The sequence below is a fragment of the Penicillium crustosum genome (genome assembly GCF_028827405.1).
Source record: "Penicillium crustosum strain IBT 35664 chromosome Unknown utg000004l_segment0_segment0, whole genome shotgun sequence".
NCBI classification, from domain to species: domain Eukaryota; kingdom Fungi; phylum Ascomycota; class Eurotiomycetes; order Eurotiales; family Aspergillaceae; genus Penicillium; species Penicillium crustosum.
In genome coordinates, this window is record NW_026623125.1 from 2,860,829 (window position 1) to 2,882,378 (window position 21,550).

General features: G+C 47.5%; 11 protein-coding genes across 11 annotated transcripts; 7 read left to right on the forward strand and 4 right to left on the reverse strand.

Annotated features, from left to right (window-relative positions):
* Positions 1-139: 139 nt before the first annotated feature.
* On the forward strand, positions 140-2,139 carry N7487_010117 (rRNA 2'-O-methyltransferase fibrillarin-like protein; the record flags this gene model as incomplete). The annotated part of the gene is made up of 6 exons (XM_056877847.1): positions 140-330; positions 391-438; positions 498-679; positions 735-1,003; positions 1,066-1,327; positions 1,351-2,139. The coding sequence occupies exons 1-6, from the start codon at positions 183-185 to the stop codon at positions 2,137-2,139; spliced, it is 1,698 nt and encodes a 565-aa protein (XP_056726427.1). The 5' UTR covers positions 140-182.
* A 407-nt stretch (positions 2,140-2,546) lies between these two features.
* N7487_010118 (GMC family oxidoreductase) lies at positions 2,547-4,390 on the reverse strand (the record flags this gene model as incomplete). The annotated part of the gene is made up of 2 exons (XM_056877848.1): positions 2,547-3,412; positions 3,439-4,390. The coding sequence occupies 2 exons, from the start codon at positions 4,388-4,390 to the stop codon at positions 2,547-2,549; spliced, it is 1,818 nt and encodes a 605-aa protein (XP_056726428.1).
* Positions 4,391-6,128: 1,738 nt separating this feature from the next.
* N7487_010119 (uncharacterized protein) lies at positions 6,129-7,571 on the forward strand (the record flags this gene model as incomplete). The annotated part of the gene is made up of 1 exon (XM_056877849.1): positions 6,129-7,571. One exon carries the CDS (start codon positions 6,129-6,131, stop codon positions 7,569-7,571), a length of 1,443 nt encoding a protein of 480 aa, XP_056726429.1.
* Positions 7,572-8,059: 488 nt separating this feature from the next.
* On the reverse strand, positions 8,060-8,707 carry N7487_010120 (uncharacterized protein; the record flags this gene model as incomplete). Its single annotated transcript, XM_056877850.1, has 1 exon — positions 8,060-8,707. The coding sequence occupies one exon, from the start codon at positions 8,705-8,707 to the stop codon at positions 8,060-8,062; it is 648 nt and encodes a 215-aa protein (XP_056726430.1).
* An 893-nt stretch (positions 8,708-9,600) lies between these two features.
* N7487_010121 (hypervirulence associated TUDOR domain-containing protein) lies at positions 9,601-9,966 on the forward strand (the record flags this gene model as incomplete). The annotated part of the gene is made up of 3 exons (XM_056877851.1): positions 9,601-9,696; positions 9,759-9,821; positions 9,892-9,966. 3 exons carry the CDS (start codon positions 9,601-9,603, stop codon positions 9,964-9,966), a joined length of 234 nt encoding a protein of 77 aa, XP_056726431.1.
* A 777-nt stretch (positions 9,967-10,743) lies between these two features.
* On the forward strand, positions 10,744-11,295 carry N7487_010122 (uncharacterized protein; the record flags this gene model as incomplete). Its single annotated transcript, XM_056877852.1, has 2 exons — positions 10,744-10,839; positions 10,894-11,295. The coding sequence occupies 2 exons, from the start codon at positions 10,744-10,746 to the stop codon at positions 11,293-11,295; spliced, it is 498 nt and encodes a 165-aa protein (XP_056726432.1).
* A 951-nt stretch (positions 11,296-12,246) lies between these two features.
* On the forward strand, positions 12,247-12,486 carry N7487_010123 (uncharacterized protein; the record flags this gene model as incomplete). The annotated part of the gene is made up of 1 exon (XM_056877853.1): positions 12,247-12,486. The coding sequence occupies one exon, from the start codon at positions 12,247-12,249 to the stop codon at positions 12,484-12,486; it is 240 nt and encodes a 79-aa protein (XP_056726433.1).
* A 1,975-nt stretch (positions 12,487-14,461) lies between these two features.
* Positions 14,462-15,433, reverse strand: N7487_010124 (Fig1 domain-containing protein; the record flags this gene model as incomplete). The annotated part of the gene is made up of 4 exons (XM_056877854.1): positions 14,462-14,840; positions 14,891-15,218; positions 15,274-15,342; positions 15,403-15,433. 4 exons carry the CDS (start codon positions 15,431-15,433, stop codon positions 14,462-14,464), a joined length of 807 nt encoding a protein of 268 aa, XP_056726434.1.
* A 966-nt stretch (positions 15,434-16,399) lies between these two features.
* Positions 16,400-18,743, reverse strand: N7487_010125 (putative exonuclease; the record flags this gene model as incomplete). Its single annotated transcript, XM_056877855.1, has 3 exons — positions 16,400-18,461; positions 18,522-18,669; positions 18,731-18,743. 3 exons carry the CDS (start codon positions 18,741-18,743, stop codon positions 16,400-16,402), a joined length of 2,223 nt encoding a protein of 740 aa, XP_056726435.1.
* Positions 18,744-19,056: 313 nt separating this feature from the next.
* Positions 19,057-19,693, forward strand: N7487_010126 (translation machinery-associated protein 16; the record flags this gene model as incomplete). Its single annotated transcript, XM_056877856.1, has 3 exons — positions 19,057-19,225; positions 19,276-19,360; positions 19,411-19,693. The coding sequence occupies 3 exons, from the start codon at positions 19,057-19,059 to the stop codon at positions 19,691-19,693; spliced, it is 537 nt and encodes a 178-aa protein (XP_056726436.1).
* A 442-nt stretch (positions 19,694-20,135) lies between these two features.
* N7487_010127 (MAM33 family protein) lies at positions 20,136-21,235 on the forward strand (the record flags this gene model as incomplete). Its single annotated transcript, XM_056877857.1, has 4 exons — positions 20,136-20,316; positions 20,424-20,604; positions 20,669-21,147; positions 21,210-21,235. 4 exons carry the CDS (start codon positions 20,136-20,138, stop codon positions 21,233-21,235), a joined length of 867 nt encoding a protein of 288 aa, XP_056726437.1.
* Positions 21,236-21,550: the final 315 nt, after the last annotated feature.

Here is a 21,550-nt window from a genome sequence, read left to right on the forward strand (position 1 = left end):
ACATGCCAGGGGTGGGTTGTAGGAGGTTCGTTCCTGAAGTCACGTTTGTCACGTTTATCGCGTTCTCGGCGGCAAAACCGAATTCTCGGGACCTCCGTCACCGCGCTTGCTCGTTTTGCGACTTCAACTCTGTTTATCTCCCAGCTATGCGCTAACTTCCTCTCTCTCTTTTCCCTGATAGAATGCGGTCTGCCAAAGCGGTCGTTTCAGAAAAACTCGCACGCCTCGGCTCTACCAATATGTCGTACAGCACAGGAAGCGGGATTCAGCGCCCACCGCATACCATCACCTCACTACGGCGTTGGTCTATTGTGAACAAGGAGTTGCCGGGTTAGCTCTCATTACAGTCCATTCCCCTGCCATGTATCTAACAAGGTTTTTCTCTTCCAGCTGTTTCTCAAATTCGCGCAATTCACGTCTACGATTTCGATAACACCTGTGAGCATATGCAAACTTGGGATAATCCGACAGTCGACCCCTAACCTCCGCGCTCGCAGTATTTCTAAGTCCCCTACCAAATCCTCAGTTATGGCATGGCTCCTCAATCGGTTTCCTTCAGACCAATGATAGTTTCGCAACTGGAGGATGGTGGCACGACCCCAACATTCTCGCCGCTACAGGAAAAGGCATCGAGATAGAAGAGCCTCGCAAATGGGAAGGCTGGTGGAATGAGCAAATTGTGTGCCATCTATCGTACATTGCATCTTCGGGGCGTTTCAACTGACTCTTTGAAGCTTAGTTTGGTTAGGAATAGCATGGAGCAGAAAGATGCGCTCACGGTGTTGCTGACCGGTCGAAGTGAGGCCGGATTTTCAGAGATCATCAAGCGGATGGTCGCCAGTCAAAGTCTGGAATTTGATCTGATTGGTCTCAAGCCCGAAGTTGGTCCAAATGGTCAACGGTTTGCGACGACGATGAACTTCAAACAGAACTTCCTTGAGGATCTTGTTTTCACTTACGAGCAGGCTGCGGAAATCCGCGTCTACGAGGACCGTGTCAGGCAGTAAGTCCCCCGCCAATCAAATTGGAGAGTCTGAGCATGCCAAGGTGTTAATCTTCTACCAGTGTGAAAGGGTTCCGAGACTTCTTTGAGGGTCTGAACAGAGACCTTCAAAGTGGACCTTCTAGTGAACGCATGCCCATCCTTGCCGAAGTCATCCAGGTAACTGAGGGCTGCACATACCTCGATCCCGTAACTGAGACTGCTGAGGTGCAGCGCATGGTCAATGCCCACAACCTCACACTGCGCAACCCTGCCTTGAACGTAACCAAGAGCCGCTGTGGACGGATGTATATCAAGCGAGTTGTGTTCTACACGGGATATCTGGTTTCTCCAGACGTTTCAAACAGCATGACGCAGAATTTGCTGGCTCCATTACTCCCCCAGGGCTTGCTGAATCAAATGACCTGAAGTACATGGCTAACAGCATCCTAATTACCCCACGCCCAGCGCCCCGTTCAATCCTCGACAAGGTTGGAGGCATGGGGAAGAAACTAAAGTGGCAGGTTACCGGAACCGGGAACCTGGAGAACAAGATATGGGCGGCCCGCGTGGCGCCTATCCCAGCAACAGAAGCATATCACACTGAGAACCCACTGCCAATTGTAGTACTGGCTGTTCGGAAAGGCGCTCGTCTCATCGATGCAGGGAAGATCCAAAACTGGCACCCCATTCCGGCGGACAGGGCCATGACGTTTGACACTGTGGTCGGCGAGAAGGTTGTCCTACGAGTTGAAGACACCGGAGAACACCGCCAAGGCGAACAATCCTTGAACAGGAGTCAAAAGAGACGCTTCCAGCAGGAGGACGAAAATGTCGTCTGGCCGCCCAGTCAAAACACCGGCTTTGAGGGCCCATCTCATTCCCGCGGCAACTACTCCTCTCAGCGCGGCGGAGGTGATGGGCGTCAGCAATATGATGATAGTTCGCGAGGAAGAGGAGCCCATCGTGGTCGTGGCAGAGGTTCCGGACGTGGGCGCGGTAACAACACCCGAGGCCGTGGCCGAGGCCGTGGTCGAGGTGAATACTACCAGTACAGGTCGCTGGATGACCATAGCAATGGATATGACGGTGCATATGATGGCAAGGGAGGACAAAATGGTGGAGTTGGAAGAGGGGGTTACTCCATGGACTATTGATACTCGACCTGTATTCGGGCACCCCAAAGCCGCAGTTTCGAAATGCTTATCCACAGGCTGGTCTGCGGTATTATCTGTAACTTTACGATTCTTTATTATGTCCAAGTTTAATTCGGCTTGCATTGAAAACTTGTAGTCTCTAATGGAAAGGATTACAGAAAGTTGACGACTTTGAGACCATTAGGAAATATATTCTCATCCATAGCGATATCTACGTGGCTACAGAGAGCCACGAGAAGAAACCTAATTGTTGTAATCTCCTAAATCTTCGCACTGCCGTGAAGCAAAATGCTCATTATATGCTCCATGGTGACAAAGAGATAGGTCTGACAACCCGCACCTTGCTGCCTTGCTGCCTCGCTGCCTAAGTGCATCACATTTGAGGTGATCGACCCTAAACTTCGCTATCAGTTCTTCGGAGACTTGGCATGGAAGTCTGCCAGAACGGCATCAGAAATCTTCAAAGCCATAGCGTAGAAAACAGTCATGACATGGGAAGATACTTGAGTCGGCGGGATCGAGCCATCAACCACGCGAAGGCCCTCAACACCATACACTCGAGCCTCAGAATCAACAACTCCACCAAGCTCCTTTGCCATCATCGAGCAGGTTCCCACAGCGTGCCAGTTGGCGCGGAAGTTCTGCTTCACATAATCCACCCACTGATCCAAGTCGGCATCATATTCCAAGTTGTCTCCAGGTGTAGTCTCACCATCAAAGTAGGTCTGCATAGCACCGGTGTTGGAGATCTCGCGCGCCAGTTTGGACCCAGCAGCTTGGCCAAGAAGGTCCAGGTCGTTCATGAAGAACTTAGGATCATAGGAAAAGCGTCGCAGGTAGGGGTCGTTACCCTGAATATGCACAGATCCACGGGTGAATGGAATGAGATCCCATAGATCAAAGTTGATCTTGCCGGAAGTATCGAGGAACAGTTCCATATAGGCAACTTCTTCGTTGACTAGCCAATCACGGTAGTTCTCATACTGGATCTCGAGAGCAGTCACATTATGGAAACCACCGCGAGCAACGGTCTGAGTGGCCCACTGGTGCAACTTGGTATTGAGTAACTTGTGGGCCTGAGGAGCGTAATCCCCAAACGTCTCATTGAATGTAGCGAAATAGATGGCCTGGCCTTGACCATTGCCGGAGGATTTGGTACGGGAGGTCACAGTAGTGGTTGTCTGGTCCTGCATGTTGAGACCGACAGGGAGGTCAACAAGTTGTTGAATACTGGCGGCATCGAGCACAGATTTCAAGCCAATGCCCGAGTATTCTAGGATACGGGGGAGACAGCAGAACCAGAAGCTAGCAACACCTCATGCTTAGCGTATACATTGCAGTTGACATTCTTGTTGGTACCGAAGTTTACGCCAACGGCCTTGTGACCAGGAACAGCCCCAGAAGTGGTGGTTTGATTGATGAGGACTTTTCCAACAAACTGGCCTGTCAAGACTTGCAGATTCGGGCGCTTGTAGTTAGGCAAAAGCCATTCACGTGCAGCATCTGAGCGAACCTGATCCTTGTGTAGTCCATTGGGAATCATAGAAACACCACGAGGAACACCACAGTGGAAGTCCAGCTGGGTAGGAACACCACGTCCCTTGACAGTATCCATTAATGACTTCATTATCGGGGAATAGGGCTCTCCGTTGTTTCGGGGCCCAGCATGAACGGTGCCATTCGTTCCATGGCAAGTAGAGTTATAGTAGTGACCAGCGGCAATCTCGACATCGCTTGGAGGACGAGCGATCTCGACCTTCTGCATGTATGGTAACATGTTATCCCAGTTCCAGCCTTTGTTTCCAAACACTTTCTCCCAAGAATCGATCTGGGCTTTGTGGGGGCGTGTCCAAGAGCCACCATTGATCAAAGTCGATCCTCCAAGACCATTTCCAGATCGGACGTTCTCGGTACGGTTATTTATGGAGTGAGGGACGGTTTCATAGGCGTGGTCAACGGTGGTGCCAAAAATATCTCCGTAGTCGTTCAGATCCTCGATGATGTCTCCATCGCTGGACTCATAAAAGCCGTTTTCAATGACCAGGACCTTGATGCTGGGGTCCTCGGTCAACTTAGCGGCAACGGTGAGGCCCGTCAAGCCACCTCCGGCAATTATATAGTCAACAGTCTTGCCAGCGACCTGAGTAGGATCAGAAAGAAGACTGGACTGGACATCAATCTGCTCAGAGGGTAGGTAGCGCTTGGATGCGGCCACAGAAACCAAAAAGCACCAGAAGCTTATAGACTTCATCTCGAGTTGTAATCTCGAATGGAGGGGAGAGAAAAGAACGAAAAGTCCTAGTTGGTTGCTATGCAGCACAGGTTCTCGACGGCTGAAAAGCTAAGATTATATAGATTTCTTCCTACATCAACATAAAGCTCCAATCAGCGGTGTTCACACGGCACGTTGATGATCATGTACGAAGGCCCAATATTGATGTCGAGCTCAACCTTAGAAAAGGTATGTTCGTCGGCTTCATTTGCTGGATGTAATAAAACTGTGGGCTGCGAGATACGTACTCGCCGGTGAAGATCATAGTAACTGCTGTCGATCGTGGATACGAAGTACACTATAGCACCTTGTTGTCAAGCCATATGTAGATATGTAAGCTTTGGATTCTGGATTCCAAGACTATGAAAACCCTATATACTGTCTCTAAGCCCAAAGCAATCTTAGAAAGGGTACGTTCGTCGGTTTCATTTGTCACAGGTATATAATTGTGGGCTACTGAGGATACGAACTCACCGGCGAGCAGCACAACAACTACTGTCGATCGCAGTTACGAAATACATTGCAGCATCCTATTGTCAAACAATATGTAAATGTGTAAGCTTTGAATTCTGGATTCCAAGGTTAGAAAAGTACTATACGGAGTACACCGTCTCGAACCGCGAAAGCAATCTTAGACAAGGGAGGTTTGTCGGTTTCATTTGTTGGATGTAAAACAATTGTGGGCTACTGGAGAAATGAGCTCACCGGTGAGCAGTATAACACATGCTGCTGATCATAGATACGAAGTATATTGTAGCACCTTGTTGTCGGATCTTATGTATACAACATATGTGTAATCTTTCGCTTCTAGATTCCAAGGTTAGTAAAGTCCTATGTGCCAAGGTTATCGCTATGGCTGTCGCTATACGCGGAAACCACCTTGGCACTTTCTTCACCGGAAAGTGGGTTTGGACAAACAACCTTAAAAGGAGGGACAGGACGGAACATGATACCTATGTAGGTACTTTCCCCTGGCACCTTTCCAACTTTGGAAAGTCGCGGATCTTCGAAGATTCCAAGCTTCTGCCACACGGTGATCCATTAGGATTATATAGGTATAGATCGACCCAAATTTGCTCATAAAAGGTTCGATGTGGATGCGCCAAGAAGTTACATGGTAAAGTCGAGTGTCGAATAGGTTTTGAATAAGTTTGGATTTGAATTTATCACCCACAAAGTGGATACCGATAGATACCTTTAATTAAGATCACCGTAAGCCATGATGATACCATCCGAATTTCTGTTATCTGATCCGAGAAACCCTTTGGTGGGCTGATGTACAACAGTACACTTTAGGTAAATTAGAGTGTGTTTGATTTTCCTCGCGAACTACATCGCTATGTCACTATCCACCCATTTGATCGACAATGACTCAACAAGAGTCGACACGGGTCAGAAAGCTCCAGTCAAGAGGAACACTTTGGCTCGATAGTGGAGCGTTTCATCGAATGAAACACTCCTTTGGCCCTAAAAGTGGGCATGTTTGAAAGATAGGCCAATTTGAGTGTATATAACTTGCCTTCTCTCTCCGTTCTCCTTCGGACCCCTGTCTTCCAGTACGAACACAAGTCCACTCAATCATAACTATTGCGAGAATTTCTCCTGTGAGACGAGATCTTGCATATAGTTCGGGCATTCCAATCTCCTGTCAGTATTTCGTTGGGTTTCACTCTTATACTAAGAGTTTACTGACATTAGAGATTCCATAGATTCCAAAATGCTTAGCCCTAAGTTGGCTCTCCTGCTGGTGCTGCTGCACGCAGTGTCTGGTTCCGCCTATCGCTGGTTCAACTGGCAGTTCGAGGTCACCTGCCAGTCTGACGCCTACATTGCTCCTGAGAATGAGCATGCCGCTGCCAAGTTCCTCAAGGAGCAGTACCCCACGGGTTCTCATATCAAAGTGGTTGGAAACGGTCATGGATTCGGTAACCTCACTACCTGTGTTGACAATACTCTCACTGAGAAGCCCACCTATATCGTTTCCCTCGCCAATCTCAAGAAGCTCCATATCGACAAGAAGAATCTGGCCGTCACTTTTGGTGCCGGCTGGGATGTCGATGACCTTGTCCAAGAGCTGAAGGCCAACAACTTGTCCTTTAGCAATCTCGGTGTTGAGCGTGTTCAGAACTTTGTCGGTGCTGCCTCCACCGGCACTCACGGTTCTGGATCCAGCCTCGGTAATATCGCAACCCAGATCATTGCACTGCGCGTGTTGGACTCGCGGGGAAACCTCCGTGTCATCAATGAGAAGCACAATGCAGAGGAACTGAAGGCTTTCCGCATCAGTCTCGGTGCCCTCGGTTTGATCACTGAAATGACCATCAAGGTCCAGCCTACCCAACTCCTGAAGAAAACCACCAAGGTCTTGAATGCCACTTCCGACTATTCCATAATGTACAAGGAGCTTGCTCAACTGTACAAGGAGCATGACCGCATGACTGTCTGGGGTCCTCACTTCGATTGGGATGCAGACTCCCAAAGCTGGGCCCTCGAGCCTACTTACTTCCTCTCTTACTGGGAGCCGACCAACTATACCGGTGTTCGCAACTGCACTCTCAACTACTGCGCCAATGGTTGCGGTGACTGCAAGAAGGAGTACATCTGCTATGATGAAGTCACCGACGCCGCGTCCTGCTCTCCCCAAGGTGTTTGTGACCGAGGCTTCTACGCCGAGATTGAGCACTTCCTTCCTATCGAGGATTACGCGGAAGCCGCCACCAACTACACCCTCTTCCAACAGGCCCAGACGCCTCGCATGAAGGCTCCCTACAACAAGCAGATGGTCATCCAACACCGTACCCTCAAGGGTGACGATACATATCTGTCTCCAGTTAACAACTACAACCTTGGACCCGAGTCTAGCGGTGTTTTTGCCATCATTGAGATTGACTGGATCCAAGAATACAACAACTTTACCACTCTTTGGCAAAACCAGGAGTTGGCCTATGAGTTCCTCCCTCACTTTGGTGAACATTACAATGTTCGCTCCCATTGGAACAAGATGAGTGCTCCCAATGCTACCTACACATTGGAGAAATTCCCGAAGCTGCCCGAGTTCTTGGAGATCCAGAAGCGCCAGGATCCCAAGTGCCAGTTTGTGAATGATTTCCTGGTTCAGCAGCTTGGTATTACCCGCTGCGAGAACTTTATCTCTCTCTAGAATGTGATACAGTTGGTTTGAAGCACTGGTTTATTTGCTTTGTTTTCGGAGGTGAAGTGATGTACAATATTCACAGGGTTGGCAAATGCCTTTCCCACAGCAACTTATGTCCAAAAGGTTTCTTGAATAGAATTTATTATTGAATCAGCTTTGGTTTTAGCTCCATGCCGCCCCTTGATTGGTTTATCCGCTAGTTTTTAATACACCTTCATAAACAATTCGTCCATCACCATCAGTTGTCTCCTCCATGATACTGATCAATTCATTGGATATATGTTTTCCATTTCAAAGCAAACAAATGGTCAGCCGCTTATGCAGCCTTGTCATGTCTTTTTATTAGTCTTTTTAGATGCTCTTTTAGGTGTCCTTTTTAGTATACGAACGCGGTAAAAAAGAGTATATTTTGTGTAAGAGACTTTTCTATGCATAACCTTTGACAGTAAGTAGAACAATTCGGTAGAGCTAAGCACTTGATAAGTCAACACAAATCATGATTCCTCCGGTATTGAAGAATCGTCATCCCAATTCTCAGTGTAATCAGTACTGCATAACTTGCCATTTCCATCATCAACCTGTTCACATGCTGACTTGATTAGATCAAAGGGACTCTCATAGTTATCCAAACGTAATCCCCAGATAGAAGCCAGCTCAATCCGATCGTAAAAATTTGTATTTGCCTGGAAATCAAAGGCCGCGTAAATTTCATTCTCTTCCTCTTGGGTGAGCTCAAAGCCCCGAGCTGTTCGGCAACATCCACACGTAAGAGCACAATGCCCAGCTGCTAGTTGGCGTGTTGATAGCTGGCGCTTCGCACAGCATCCACACCCCCGAGAACAACATCCTTGCTTCCTCGCACAGTCTTCAACTAGGACCTCATGCATATACCATGCAGGATGTGACCGCCACAAGTCGAATGCCCGCGACACAATCCCTTCTCCGAATTCACTTCGATGGTTCCACCATTCTTGAGTGAGTTGCCAGATTGTCTTATTCACATAGTTAAGCCAGGTTTTTCTTTGTTCGGATCCATCATCATGCTCACGCGCAAATAACTCTTCTTGGATGTAATGTCGGAGGTCTTGTTCCGTGTCTAAGAATTGCTTTATTGGAATTGGGTGGGCATATTTGGTGCCCATGTAGATCCGATATCGGAATCTCTGTAGAGTGTTCAGGTCTCCACTTTGTTCCAATCTTGTCTCCGCGGTTGTTTTCTCCCTGTGATGGATTCTAACTCTTGATTCGGGATACGGAGACCAAGGGTCAGGTGGCCAAAGCCAGGTGAAAAACGATGAAAAGAACCAATCCATATTTATTGCAGTCGACTTAATGAAAAGAAATTCATATGTAAATAAATGATAAATATATATGGGCAAATTCCGGGTATTGTTGCTGCGGCTCCTAGGTGAACGACTAATGTTGATGTCAACGTATGTCGAAACAGTTCCCTTTCGCTTATAGCATTCCATCAAGTTTCAAGACTTTGTGACTAGAACCTAATTTTACCCAAGAATAGTTCGGTGGAAGGTTTTATACAAAGTTCAAATTTGGGACTACCCGACCCTCAACATCTAGGTGATATTAACATGTTTCTTTTTTCTCGCGCATTCCTCTACCCCTTATGAGAAATGAAATAACGAACCAATCAAATTCCTCACGACGTGATTCACAGAGTAATAATTGCTCCGGAGTATCCTATATTTTGGCTGCGCATTCAAATTATGGATAGAGCAATATGGATGTCGCGGATGTTGCTATGGACGTACCTGTGTGTTACCCTTTTATATCGCTAAATCAGCTAACTCTGACCCAACTTATGCTTTCTTAGCGATGCTAGGCCATAGACTACTAGTTAGTTCCATCTGTTCGTGGTGGCTAATTCAAATAGACATGTCGGGATGAGGTACAGATGAGATCATCGTGGCTTGACAGAGTACAATATATATAGCGGTATGCCATGGTCCCGATATCCAGGATACTCAATTTGAATTGTCATCTGCCAGTTCCATTTTTGCCAGAAACGCCGAAGATCATGCGTGATAACGAAGTTACAGACAAACACGGCAATGTTATTGATCGTGGCGATTATGTTTCTACCAAAATCCGCAGCGGAACGCATGAAGGACGCGTTAGTAAACGCCAACTAATGGACAACCCTTTATCGAAGTCATCTTCTCACAACATGTTTAGGTGGAAGAGGTAATCACAGATCTGCAACGAGCGGACGAGGTTGGTGTGAAGAATCCGCCAAAAGTGAGTATAATAATATGATCAGGGAATTTGCCTTGATGTATCATGCTAATGAAATGTTTTCTTTAAACAGATACACTTCAAGAATAAGGATGGTAAGATGGTGGCACACAACCCAAGCACCTTAGAAGTTGATGAGACCGAATAACAGTTAAATCAAAGCTGTCAGTATTTTTTGGTTAGGGTGTTGTGAGGTGCCTTGTATTTCATATCGAGCGGGACTGGCTTATTGTACAGCGAGAGTTGTCTTGGATGGAAAGAATATATGATAACCGTTTAGTTGATGGTTGTAATGCAGTTCCACTCTATTTTACGCAGTATTAGACATAAATATGTCAATTGAATTTGTCTTCCAATCCGAACTAGTGAGTTGATCGATTCAGTAAAGAAAATCCTTGGAAATAGCACAAGCACCTTGCTCAATTATCCTTTCTATCGAAAAGAAGCTTCTTGCATCTTCTACCGATGGTCTTGCCATTAGAAAATGTCAAATTCCGGTTCCGATTATTGATAGAGATGCCACGAGGAGAACGGGTCAGGTTTTAGGATACAATCAATGCTATCAAGCCAAAAAAAAACATCCAGCTATTCAATTTTATAGTGTCTCGACGCTATTCAAATGAAGTAAAGCAGCCCGACGCATGCTAACTCGAACATGACTTGGATATATATATTCCGAAAAGGGCTTTTTCAGACAATCGCTCGGAGGCAAGTGTTACAATTTGATGTCATCTGCACTTCATCCTTCGCCTTCGTGGAGAAGTTGCAGCAACGACTAGAACATTTCTTGTCTCAACCGTGCTGATTTGCTACAATATGGGATACACCACATAGTTACATCATAGGCCTTGAAATATAAAAACCAACCCATTAAGATATAGTCCAATTCTTTGCTAATTCTCAGCCTAGGAAATCCATATTCATAATGAGTCACTCCTCAAAAGCTGATAACGCCGCGAATGCCAAACAGGGTGCTTTTAATCCTTCAGCCCCTCGCGGAGAGCCAATGACCACTAAGGGTGTATGTTTGACTTGCACACTCGCAGCCTATACTTTCCGCTAACTTAGTCTACAGCATCAACTCGGTCGCAAAATCAATGAAGCTGACTATCATCCTGAATACCACGCGCAGCCATTCCCATCTGGGACAGCCCCCGCAAGCAACTCCCATACCCCCAACCCCATTTCCTCAATCCCCGGCCAAGCTCACAACCCCAATGTGAGCGACGGAGAAGAAGATGAAGTCGCCACTTATACATCAGCGGCAAATACATTACTAGGAGCCACCTCGAGTGATGTAAACCGTGGCCTAGGGGCACCGACGCAGGGCCAGAGCATCGCCGAGATCAGACATAACGGCGCACATGCCCGCAAGAAGCAAACCTCCGGCCTGGAAGGTATTGGCTCCTCTATGCAAGAACATGGTAGTGGAGGTGGGGGCCAGTTTGCGGACCAGCGTCGCCTCGAGCGAGAATAGGCCAATGTGAATGGCAGACACGGCGACAAGGTTGATAGTTCCAGTGATAAAGAGCTACAGTCTGGATGACCTTGAAAGCCTTTGTCAGAAATAGAAATAATAGTCAGGCATTCAGCGTAACAGGGGGCAACAGAGCAGGTACTAAAATAGCTTGTTCGTCATGCGAAAGTTGCTCTTTCCTGATGTTTCAACGGAAGACGCAAAAGTTCTTAGATGGTTGCTCTCTCAATAAATATCAGCTCAAACGAACTGATCCTTCGCGTGTTATCCCTTCCTGTCTCTAGTAATCTACGCTTATGACAGCGGTAGCTCAAATGGGAAAGCCCGGGAAGATCGGGTATAGTTGTGTGGATTTAACTAGACAATTCTTACGCAAATCAAAGTAAAGGTGTGTTAATTTTATTGATGTTCGACTTAGCTGTTTGCTTGCTGCCATGGAGGATTGACCTTCCTTTACCTCCTCTCTCTCAAGATCTCGTTATCGACACCCCTACTGGCACCATCCTCCAGGTCTCCTCCTTCACATATCCACCCCAAAACCATGGCATGGCAGTGGTTCAGAGTCTCCAGATTACTATGATGATAACGAGAACCCGGGGTGAAGGGCCCGCGGGGGCACTCCGGGGGACAATGAGAAGAAGGCCTTGGCCCACTTTCTTGCAGTCAGCCTTGTCATTTGCAATGCTTCAACCGGCTACTTTCCAAGGTTCAAGATCATGTAAGCGCACAACTAACCTTGGATACAGCTTCTGAGTCATTTTCAAGAGTGAACAGAGTATTAACTTGAGTCTCCTGAGATGCTTTATCAGGCACAAAGAATGATATTTGTGTGAAATCGCGGGATCTGGCGCAATGATCTTCCCCAAATTGATTCCTAGAAGAAGATAAATGAGTACTGCGCCAGCGACCTCAATCTTTCGCCTATAAACCCGTGAATGCTTTTACCCGCAAATGGCCATCGCCGATTCTGACGAACGTAATGATGCCCGCCTTGACATATACACACGAGGAATGGAACAAGTAATTAGATTCCTATCCATGAAGGCGAAGGAAACCGAGTTGGAGGGGTTCAATTTACAAAAGGCGTGGGTGTGTCGTGATCTCGCAACCTATGGGAAACAGGATACACAGGATACACAGGATTCCCGAAAAATTTCCAAGGAACCATTCCACAGTGACCAGAGCAATTGAATGGACCGATCAGAGGGTCAAAAAGAGGATGATGGACAGTACAACAAAGAATTACGGGGGAGACTTCGAGATCTGCACTACGAAAAGCTTTCGAAAGCAGTGCTTTCATCAATCACCGAGGTATAGCCTTGCTTCAAAATGAGCCTGATGGAGAAAGCGGGACCTGGTAGTCGAAGCAGTCACAAATCACATCCAGGAGGTTGAAATAATACCCAAGAACTGCTTTGGTGGTGGACAGCCACTATCAGTCTTGGGCTGCCCGTCATCTTTCGACAAATTGGAACAGAAAGGCATGTATCCTTCGGATAAAGAGAGCTACGGACATCATCAAAAAGCTCTTAAACGTCAGTCGGATGTTTCAAGCTTACACTTGACCATGTCATGGCTCTACCAAAGGTCGATCACTCGCCATCTCTTCCAGGTGTTTCTATAATCATCTTCATGGGAATATCAAAAGCAATTGATCAGAGGCTTCAGGTATCTGATTAAGAGTTGCCTGACTCCACAGAATTGGAGCAGAGAATGGTGGGAGTTTGGGAGACTACCCGGCCCATGGACCATTAGACAGTGCGAGATATCCCAGGGCGTCTTCCACCCTCTAAACCACGTTATGCCATACTACTGAAAAAACGAAGCATGCAAACGTGGTGACAATCGAAGCCGGTGTGGAAACCCGGTCCTCCGCCGAGAAGTTCGACGCAATGCAGAACCGACCATCCCGAAGCAGACCTGTTCCTCAATAATACCAGTCTCAATGTTAATCATGAAGCCTTTTTGAGTGGTAAATGTGTTGCCCTGTTCCTTTGATGGCAAGGTTATTACTGATGGAAGACTACCTCACCCATGAACCAAAGAGAAGATGGGCCAGGCATTCGAACAGAATCTCTGGTGACAAGATATGGTTGGAAAGTGACCGTTCGTCAGCCAATATGGTCATCAGCCCACTTGAATCTCGAGCTCGTGGTTACCAACCGTTCCGTAATCAACGACTCCACGAGAGCAGATTCCATCGTTTCGACAGCGAAACATGCCTGGCCCAACAACATGACTGCCCTAGACTTTGTACAGCATAGTTATTAGCCAACGAGGCATATTCGAGACTACAATTGTTCCGGGCTTAACATACTATTCCCATCGCCAAAGCGCCAACGCTTAGACATCGGAGCCATCGATCTGATATGTCTTCTACCCCATATGGGTTTCCTGGTTATTTACGACATCCAAACACAATTTTCTTAGTAAATGACAATCCATACCACCCATAGTTGCTGTAAAAATAAAATGCTGCAAAGGAAATTTTCACCTAATCATTTAATATGATCCATTCGAGCGCCTGAGCTGTGAAGACTTGATTTTGGTATCATTTTTGACATTGTGTCATAAGGACTAACTAGCATTTGCAGTTCTGCGTGACAAGCAAAAGGCGAACACAGCGTGGGAATAAACAAGAGGCTTTGGTATACATGACCAGATAAAACAAACGCCGTGTGCTGAACATAAAACAAAAGTCCACTCGAAAAAGAAAAAAAGCACCAGCAAAAAGAGATCTGTACAAAATGTGACTTGATGGCATTGCATTCATTCTATCCTGGCAGATTGGCAGAGTTGCCAATTAAGAGTTTCGAGGAGATGAATTAACAAAGATGGCTCGTATCAAATCGCAAGAAGAAGAAAAAGCATGTGAGGATCCATATCCTCAAATATGTTCGTAAAAATCAACTGTCCAAATCCCAAATTCCCCGTGGGGAAATCAAAATGTCCCAAGTGTCGTGTGTTCCGTTCCCATCCATTCCGTGAATTGAGCCAGTGTCGTGTGCTCATAGGTATTATTCATTTCCCATTTGTGTCGTCCCATTATAAGGGTAAGGTATGTCGTAGGCGAAGAAGAGGTAGGTGTAAGCAAGTCGCGAAAAGAAAAACAAAAGCGGAGAGAGCAAGTATTCCTTGCTTCGGCGTTGAGGATGAATGAATTAGATCATTCCTCGTCGGTCAGTTTGCGGATCAAACTAATACTCAAGATCATGACCAGCAAGCCAACAGTTACTATGACTAGTAGGACAAAGCCAAACCAGCCAAGTACCATTGCAGATGAGCCGACGCCGCTCTTCACACTTCCATTCCCCATGTCTTGCGCTATCGTACTGGCAGCGACAGACGCTGTGTGCTGCCATAGTACAGACACCAGAACAAACACCGAGGAGACAAAAATAAGGGCTAGCGCAGCCTGGGAGACGGGCCGCGAGGGGAAAGGCTTGACTTCACGCTCGGACCCAGAGTCGTCGATCTCCTCGTGCCAGCCAGGGAATGTCGCCAGTAGGATGAAACAGAAGAATGCGAGAATGACAGCGACAATCCTGCATGAAAATTAGTATTATCCGACAGTAAGAAAGGGCAAGTTACTCACAGGAGATAGGGGAACACAACAGCATCTTTGAACGTCGACGCAACCCAGATCAGGTTCAGTGGATCTTGATCCACAGTAACAATTTCAGCCAGCGCTGTCGCATTGGCATTGCAAATAAAGGAACCTTTGTCGGGCTGAACACAGATACCAAAGTATCCCACTCGGACTTCCAATTCTGCGCCACCGACGATGTTGGAAAGGGCGGTCACAACACCTGGGTCGACTTGTGCGAGATCCCTAATTGGGTTATACTTTTCATAGTATAGGGAGATAAGGAAGATGTTAGGGATTTGTGGGGACGATGAAGAGCAGCCGGCCAACAGAAGTGCTGCGATTCGTTAGCTACATTCCGGCGGAGGACATAAAGCAAGATAGGCACTTACATAGCAAGATAATAGCAACTGCGATGATAATCATCAACACATGGTGGTACCCGATCATTGGAATGAACCCTGCGTGGAGAATTAATGAGAGTCCCATTGTATACTGCATCTTAGTATTTTGTCACTTACGGGCCCATTTTTGAGCAAAAGGAGCAGCCATTGTGTTCAACTAGGACCACCTCGAGGTCGGACTCCTTCACTTTTCTTATTGACTCGCTTCTCGGGTCTCCGAGAAGGAGTTGCCTGAACTGAATGCGATCACAGAACTCAATTGTACACCCCGTGGCGCACTTCCTGTTGATTCGCGTGATTTCGATGGCAAGTGAATCGAGATCGAGATCGTTGGAATGGAATGTAGATTAAGAATGTGGAGAGTCGAGTAAAGATCGGATCGTTCAAGATGTATTCAGTGCTGAGAATACTTTGAGAATTATCCAAAATATTTGATAATAATGTGTAATCCGGATGGCACCTAAAGTGGATTATCCAGATGGGTCAGAGATATGATATGACTTGACGCCTGTGTGTAGTACAGGTGGGAAGTATATGGAAGAGAGGGAATGTGTAGAAAGAATGGAAGGGAGGGAAAGAAGGGATCGTAGCAGGCACAAAACTCAACGTCAGACTAATTGACAGATTCTCTGAATCTCTCTGGAGGCTGGGGATGAGGCAAGAGTATAGGAAATCTGGGAGGCTGGGCCAACCGCTCTTGTTTACTCTCCCGCTTCCCCGGTAACCAGATCAGACCGCCTTCTATGTGGGTCATTCTGCCCACTCACACGGGAAAGTCTGGGCGGTGTTAGTCCCGATATGTACTAGTGCAGATCTCGATAACCTTTGCCCCACTTCCACAAGCCACGCGATTCACCCAGCCTCTTAGATATTGGGCCGTGTATGCTACTTTGATGTACAATCTACGGATTGGGCACGTTTTGATGTTTCAAGATGCTATGGTTTGCAAACCCTAACCAACGCTATGTCAAACAATAATCCCAATTAAAAAAAGTATTAACACCATAGGTTACGCGCCAAAGTGGAACCAACCAAACCAGTGGTCCAATGCTACCCCGGATACCAAGACCTGATGTTCCTGTCCTAATGCTCCGTAATCAAATAGAGATGCAGCCTAATTTGCGGCGAAAGAAAAGCGTTTGAGATCAAGAGTAGTCGAGTTCCCTGTGCTGGGTTCATCCTCGTCCTCTTCATCCTCACTGTCTGGGACAATGAGATCTTCACTGCCCTGGGTTCCCGCAAAAGAGAACCCCTTACGTATGACAGGAGAAGGAGCTTCGGCCCGAGGTTCAGAAGTTTCCGCATCCCGTAATTTAGTAGGAATGTTGATGCTGTTAGATCGACTGAGAGCGGACTGTCCCATCCGCTGGAGCGGTGTCAGGCGTCGTTGAAAGACGTTGCTCCGCGCAATCGCGGCTGGGCTTCTCGGGGTCGAGGGCGTTGAAGGTCTATGGGAAGTTGGAATAGCAGGAGTCTTAGTCGTGATAGGGCTAGCTGCGGTTGCGTCGGGCTTGTGCCCCGCTTGAAAAGTAAACTTGGAAAGTACACTTGAGTTTTGTCGGTCAACGTGATAGTCAAGAGCCTGACTGAAACTTGGAGAGCTCGGGTTCGGCGTGGTATCCCTGGGGCTCGTCTGTAATGATTTTTCGAGGTGTTCGGGCATCAGGGTTTTGTTGGGAGTGAGACTAGAAGCTGTTTCAGCTTCACTGGGCTTGCCAGATATCTCAAGGTTGTTGTCGGGACTAGCCTCAGTAGGCCCAGGGGTAGTACTGGGATCGGGAATGCTGGACATTATGTCTTCTGCCATTTCATCAGAGAAGACACCTATCACCGATTTTCGGGATCGTTTTGACCGGGAGAGCTTTTGGCCGCTAGGGCTAGCTTGTTCGGAAGTAGGAGCAAAGAAGCGACTGCGAGCAGGGGAGCAAGCAGGTAGAGAATCCCCTTCAACCTCAGAGCAAAGTCTCTGCCTCTTTGTGGACTGCAAGGCCGACGATCTTGCACTTTGGGCCAGAAAAGATGAGCGCTCTACACTCCGGACCATGGGGCTGAGGCCTTGGTCAGAAAACGCTCTCAGAGGCGTAGATCTGACCGAGTTGGAGCGGAATGGTGCTGCATTGGCCTGCCAGCTGTTGTTTGAATTACGCTCCAAGAGTCGTTGCTGACTCGGAGACGGAGTAAGGCTGTTAGGGTCCAGCTCGGCCAGCGGCGTCCTCTTTGGGGTGAAGAACGAGTTGATGGACTTTCTAGGCTTCAACTCGGATGAACTACCTAGTGTCTGGCGGCGATTGATGCCAAGAGTCCATCTATTTGCGTATAGGGGCTTCAAGGTAATTGGTTCCTTGGTGGTTGGATCTAGATCGCCACGAGAAACTCCGACGGCAATTTCCGGCTCCATATCGGCACCGATAAACGGCAGCGTAGCCAAATTGACATCCTTGTCAGGTGGTGTCAAAGTCACTAACCTTTCAGCCTTGCGACAGAAGACCCGTTGGTAAAGGAAGGTCAACTCGGCCTGTTTGAAGTTGGCAAGGTAGTCCGCTGGGACTCGGAAATTGCCCTCAAATTGGAGCATACGCAGGGCTTTTTCAACACTTCGATGCTTGCGAATAATCCGGTAGGCAGTCTTCAGTCCCAACTTAGGAATATTTGCCAAGTAATCACAACCGCTCAAAATGCACATGTTTCTGAAGTCCGGATCACTGAAGCCGACCAAGCTGACCTCACGGCAAGCAGTAAAGTCGGCGCGGTTTATCTCAATGCATTCCCCGTGTTGGTCCAATTTGGAAATCAACCGCTTTGCTCCAAAGACAAGCAAATCCGAATCCTCAGATATGATTCCATCAATGTCACCCTGTTGCTCAAGATACACCAACTGGGCATCTGCCTCGTACGGGGCCACCACATACTGCACATTCATTTGTTTCAGTTCCTCGATTAACTGCCGGGCCATGTATGGTGTCACATCGACGGCCTTTTGGAACTCCTGGTAAGCTTCTGGCATTCTCCCCTTCCGTTGTAACTCCATTCCAAGGGTCTTGCTCTCCTGACGCCGTTTGTAACGATCCTGTTCGGTGCCCGCCTTGCTGGGCAGATTATCGCCATCGAAGACGAGGTAGGGTTTCACTCCAAAGAAGAGAAGCATGCGGACTCGGTTGAGGACGAAATCAATGTGTCTGCCATGATATAGCGTTGTAAGTCAAGAGAGCATGGGAGAAGATATCAAACAAACATACTTCCTAGTAGGATTTTCCAGGACCAGATCCACGGAACAAGCAACAGTTCCACGGTGCAGCCATCCATATGCATCGACTCCGAGTGTTTGTCCACTGAAATTCTTGATGTGACATGGTTTCTGAATGGACTTGAGAAGCCCGTGCAGTCCTGTTTGTTGGCGTTAAAATCACATTTCATCTTCCCCCTAGACTGTCCCAAGACAACATACCTTTAATGCCCATGGTGGACACCGTTCGAGGGACAGGCGGGTCCTCGTATTCAAGCAATGAATGATAACATAAGTTGAGATGTTCCAGAGTAGGAGACTAATGAATATGGAATACAATGCGAGGTCCAAATCAAATCTCACTTAAAGAATTGAGGGAGTAAATAACTCCTGGAATGTCCCTATCTCGACGCGCAGACGCGCTTTCCTCGAGTGGGGAAGGCGGTGATTTCGGAGTCACCGCCTAATTATGCCGGTGCATCCACGAAAATTATCATCGAAATCTACGGCGGAGTGTTTGGAGTAATTCTTGTCATCAGCCCGCAACCATGCCTGTTACTTTAGAAAAAGTGCACAAGCAGATTTCCAAGAAGCGCAACTCCACTAATGTGCTTCATGAGAACAGTCGCGATGCCCACCGACTCCGCAAAGCTGGTGCTCGCGACGATCGATTGTCCCGCCATAACGCCACTGTGAACCGTGCAAGACAGCCATACTGTGAGACAGCCGCCCATTCTAATTGAAGGTCGCCCAACTAACTCAGACAGTGGACCGAATCGATTACATCCACGAGGCTATCCAAGAGCTTACTGAGGCCCTCTCGAACGAAGAGATTTCCGAGTTCGTCGCCAAGTATGTAACACCAATGATCCACCACCAAACCCAAGACTAACCCAAACAAGGTACATTGGCCGTGATACCGAGGAGATCAAACAGCTTGAGTCAGAACGCCGGAAAGGACGTCCTCCTAGCAAGCGCGAAGAGGCCTTGAAACAGCGGGTGCAAACCGAGGATCGGGAATTCTCGACCGGATTGTGGATGCCCGATCTAGGCGATCAATATGCGATGACCGCCATGAAGAACTGGAATGGACACTGGTCGGGTCTCAGCGCTATCAAGTTCATGCGGTTCACCAAAGCTGGAGAGAAACTCACTTCTACTTTCCCACCGAAGAGCATGTCATGATCACGATTACTTTTTTTTATATATTTTTTTGTCTGGTGTCCAAAAAGACTGGGTTGGCGCATTATGGGTACATTGATTCTTTTTCTAGACTCTGTACAGCCGAATATTCTCGAATATACCATTTCAATTCAATGCGGTTGTATTGTCCATCTATATATGTACATGTAGTTTCTCACACGCCACGCCTTCCATTTAGTCATTTATGCGCATATAGTAGAGCGAGTCATGACATGAATTTCAATCAGCCCAAATAATTCACCGTAATGTTCAATGTAAGCCAATTAGAATTATACATGCCTTTTGCTTAATATAGAATGGAATTGCGTGGTCGCGCAAAGTCGGCCAAAACAGAAGGGCCGGTCTTGGCACTCGTAATAACTTAGCTCATCTACTTTTTCCGCAAGCTCTCATCTTCATCAACTTGAGACCATCCACATTCACAATGCTTTCTCTTCGCACTATCTCCCGCTCTATCCCGCGCACTTTCTCGCGCTCCATTGCCACTTCGGCTCTGCGCCCAGCATTCCCCAAGCCCGCTTTCCAGCAATCCTGGAAGCAGGCCACTAAGCCCGCCTACGCTGCTTTCTCAACCTCTAGCATTTTCAAGGCTCCTTCATCCGAAGGTAAGATGCATTGAATGATATTTGAAAGAATCCGCCGAAAGCCGATGCTGTCCGGTGGCGGACGCCGTATGTGGCCTTGCGCTAATTTTGGATTTTATTTTTTACAGTCGACATCGAGCTTCTCGCCAAGCTCGAGGATGAGCTCAAGCACGAGAAGTCTTCCGAAATTCCTGAATTTGAGGAACAGCTCGAATCCATCGAGGAGACCATTAAGCACGGCGAGTGGCAGGTGAAGGATGTTGCGGGTGACCAGGAGGTTATCCTCACTAAGAAGTTTGGCACCGAGAAGTACGATGCCTTTTTTTTTTTGTTTCAATGTCGACGATGAATGCTAATATATATTCTTGTTCAGCATCCGTGTCACCTTTACCGTCGCCGATATCCAGAACATCAGCGAACAGGAGGACTTCGACGACGCCTCCCTAGCCGACGAGATGGACTTCCAGAACCAATCCCGCGGTCAGGATGCCGAGGCCTCCGTTGAGGATATCGAGCAGCCAGAGCCCAGCTTCCCTGCCCGTGTTACCATCACCGTTGAGAAGCCCAACAACGGTGCCCTTCTGATCCAGACCGTTGTCCAGGACGGTGTCTTCCAGATCGAGGAGGTCTCCCACTTCGCCAACGCTGAGCTCGCTCAGTCCCTGACTGCTGAGAAGGACTGGGCCCGCCAGAGCCTTTATGCCGGTCCTCCTTTCGAGAACCTCGATGAGGACCTTCAGGGTCTCTGGGACCGCTACCTCGAGGACCGTGGCCTTAACGCCGAGTTCGCTAATATGGTTCCTGACTACATCTCCGTCAAGGAGCAGAAGGAGTACTTGCGCTGGTTGGAGAGTATGTTTTCCTTCCTACATAATGTTTCTGTGACTCGTGCTAACACTGCATTTCTCCTTTAGGCGTCAAGAACTTCATTGGTGCTTAAATTAACTAACCCCATTTAACCTGCGGCCCATTTCCTCTTAATCCTGTCGGGGGTGCCTTTTGATAATGAGAAGTTTGCCTGATATGGAGATACCAACTTCGTGCCTCCATATCATGGTTCGCTTTAGTACAACTACTTGTGCGACTCTACTTGTACCAATATTTCCAATCTACAATCACTTCACTTACTAAATAGCTACACTCCTACCTCTAGCTTACTTTGTACATATACGACCGAGGGATTATGGTTATTCAATCTATAGATTTGAATGAGAAGGTATGTAGTAAATGTAGAATCAAATAACTCGGTTCCATG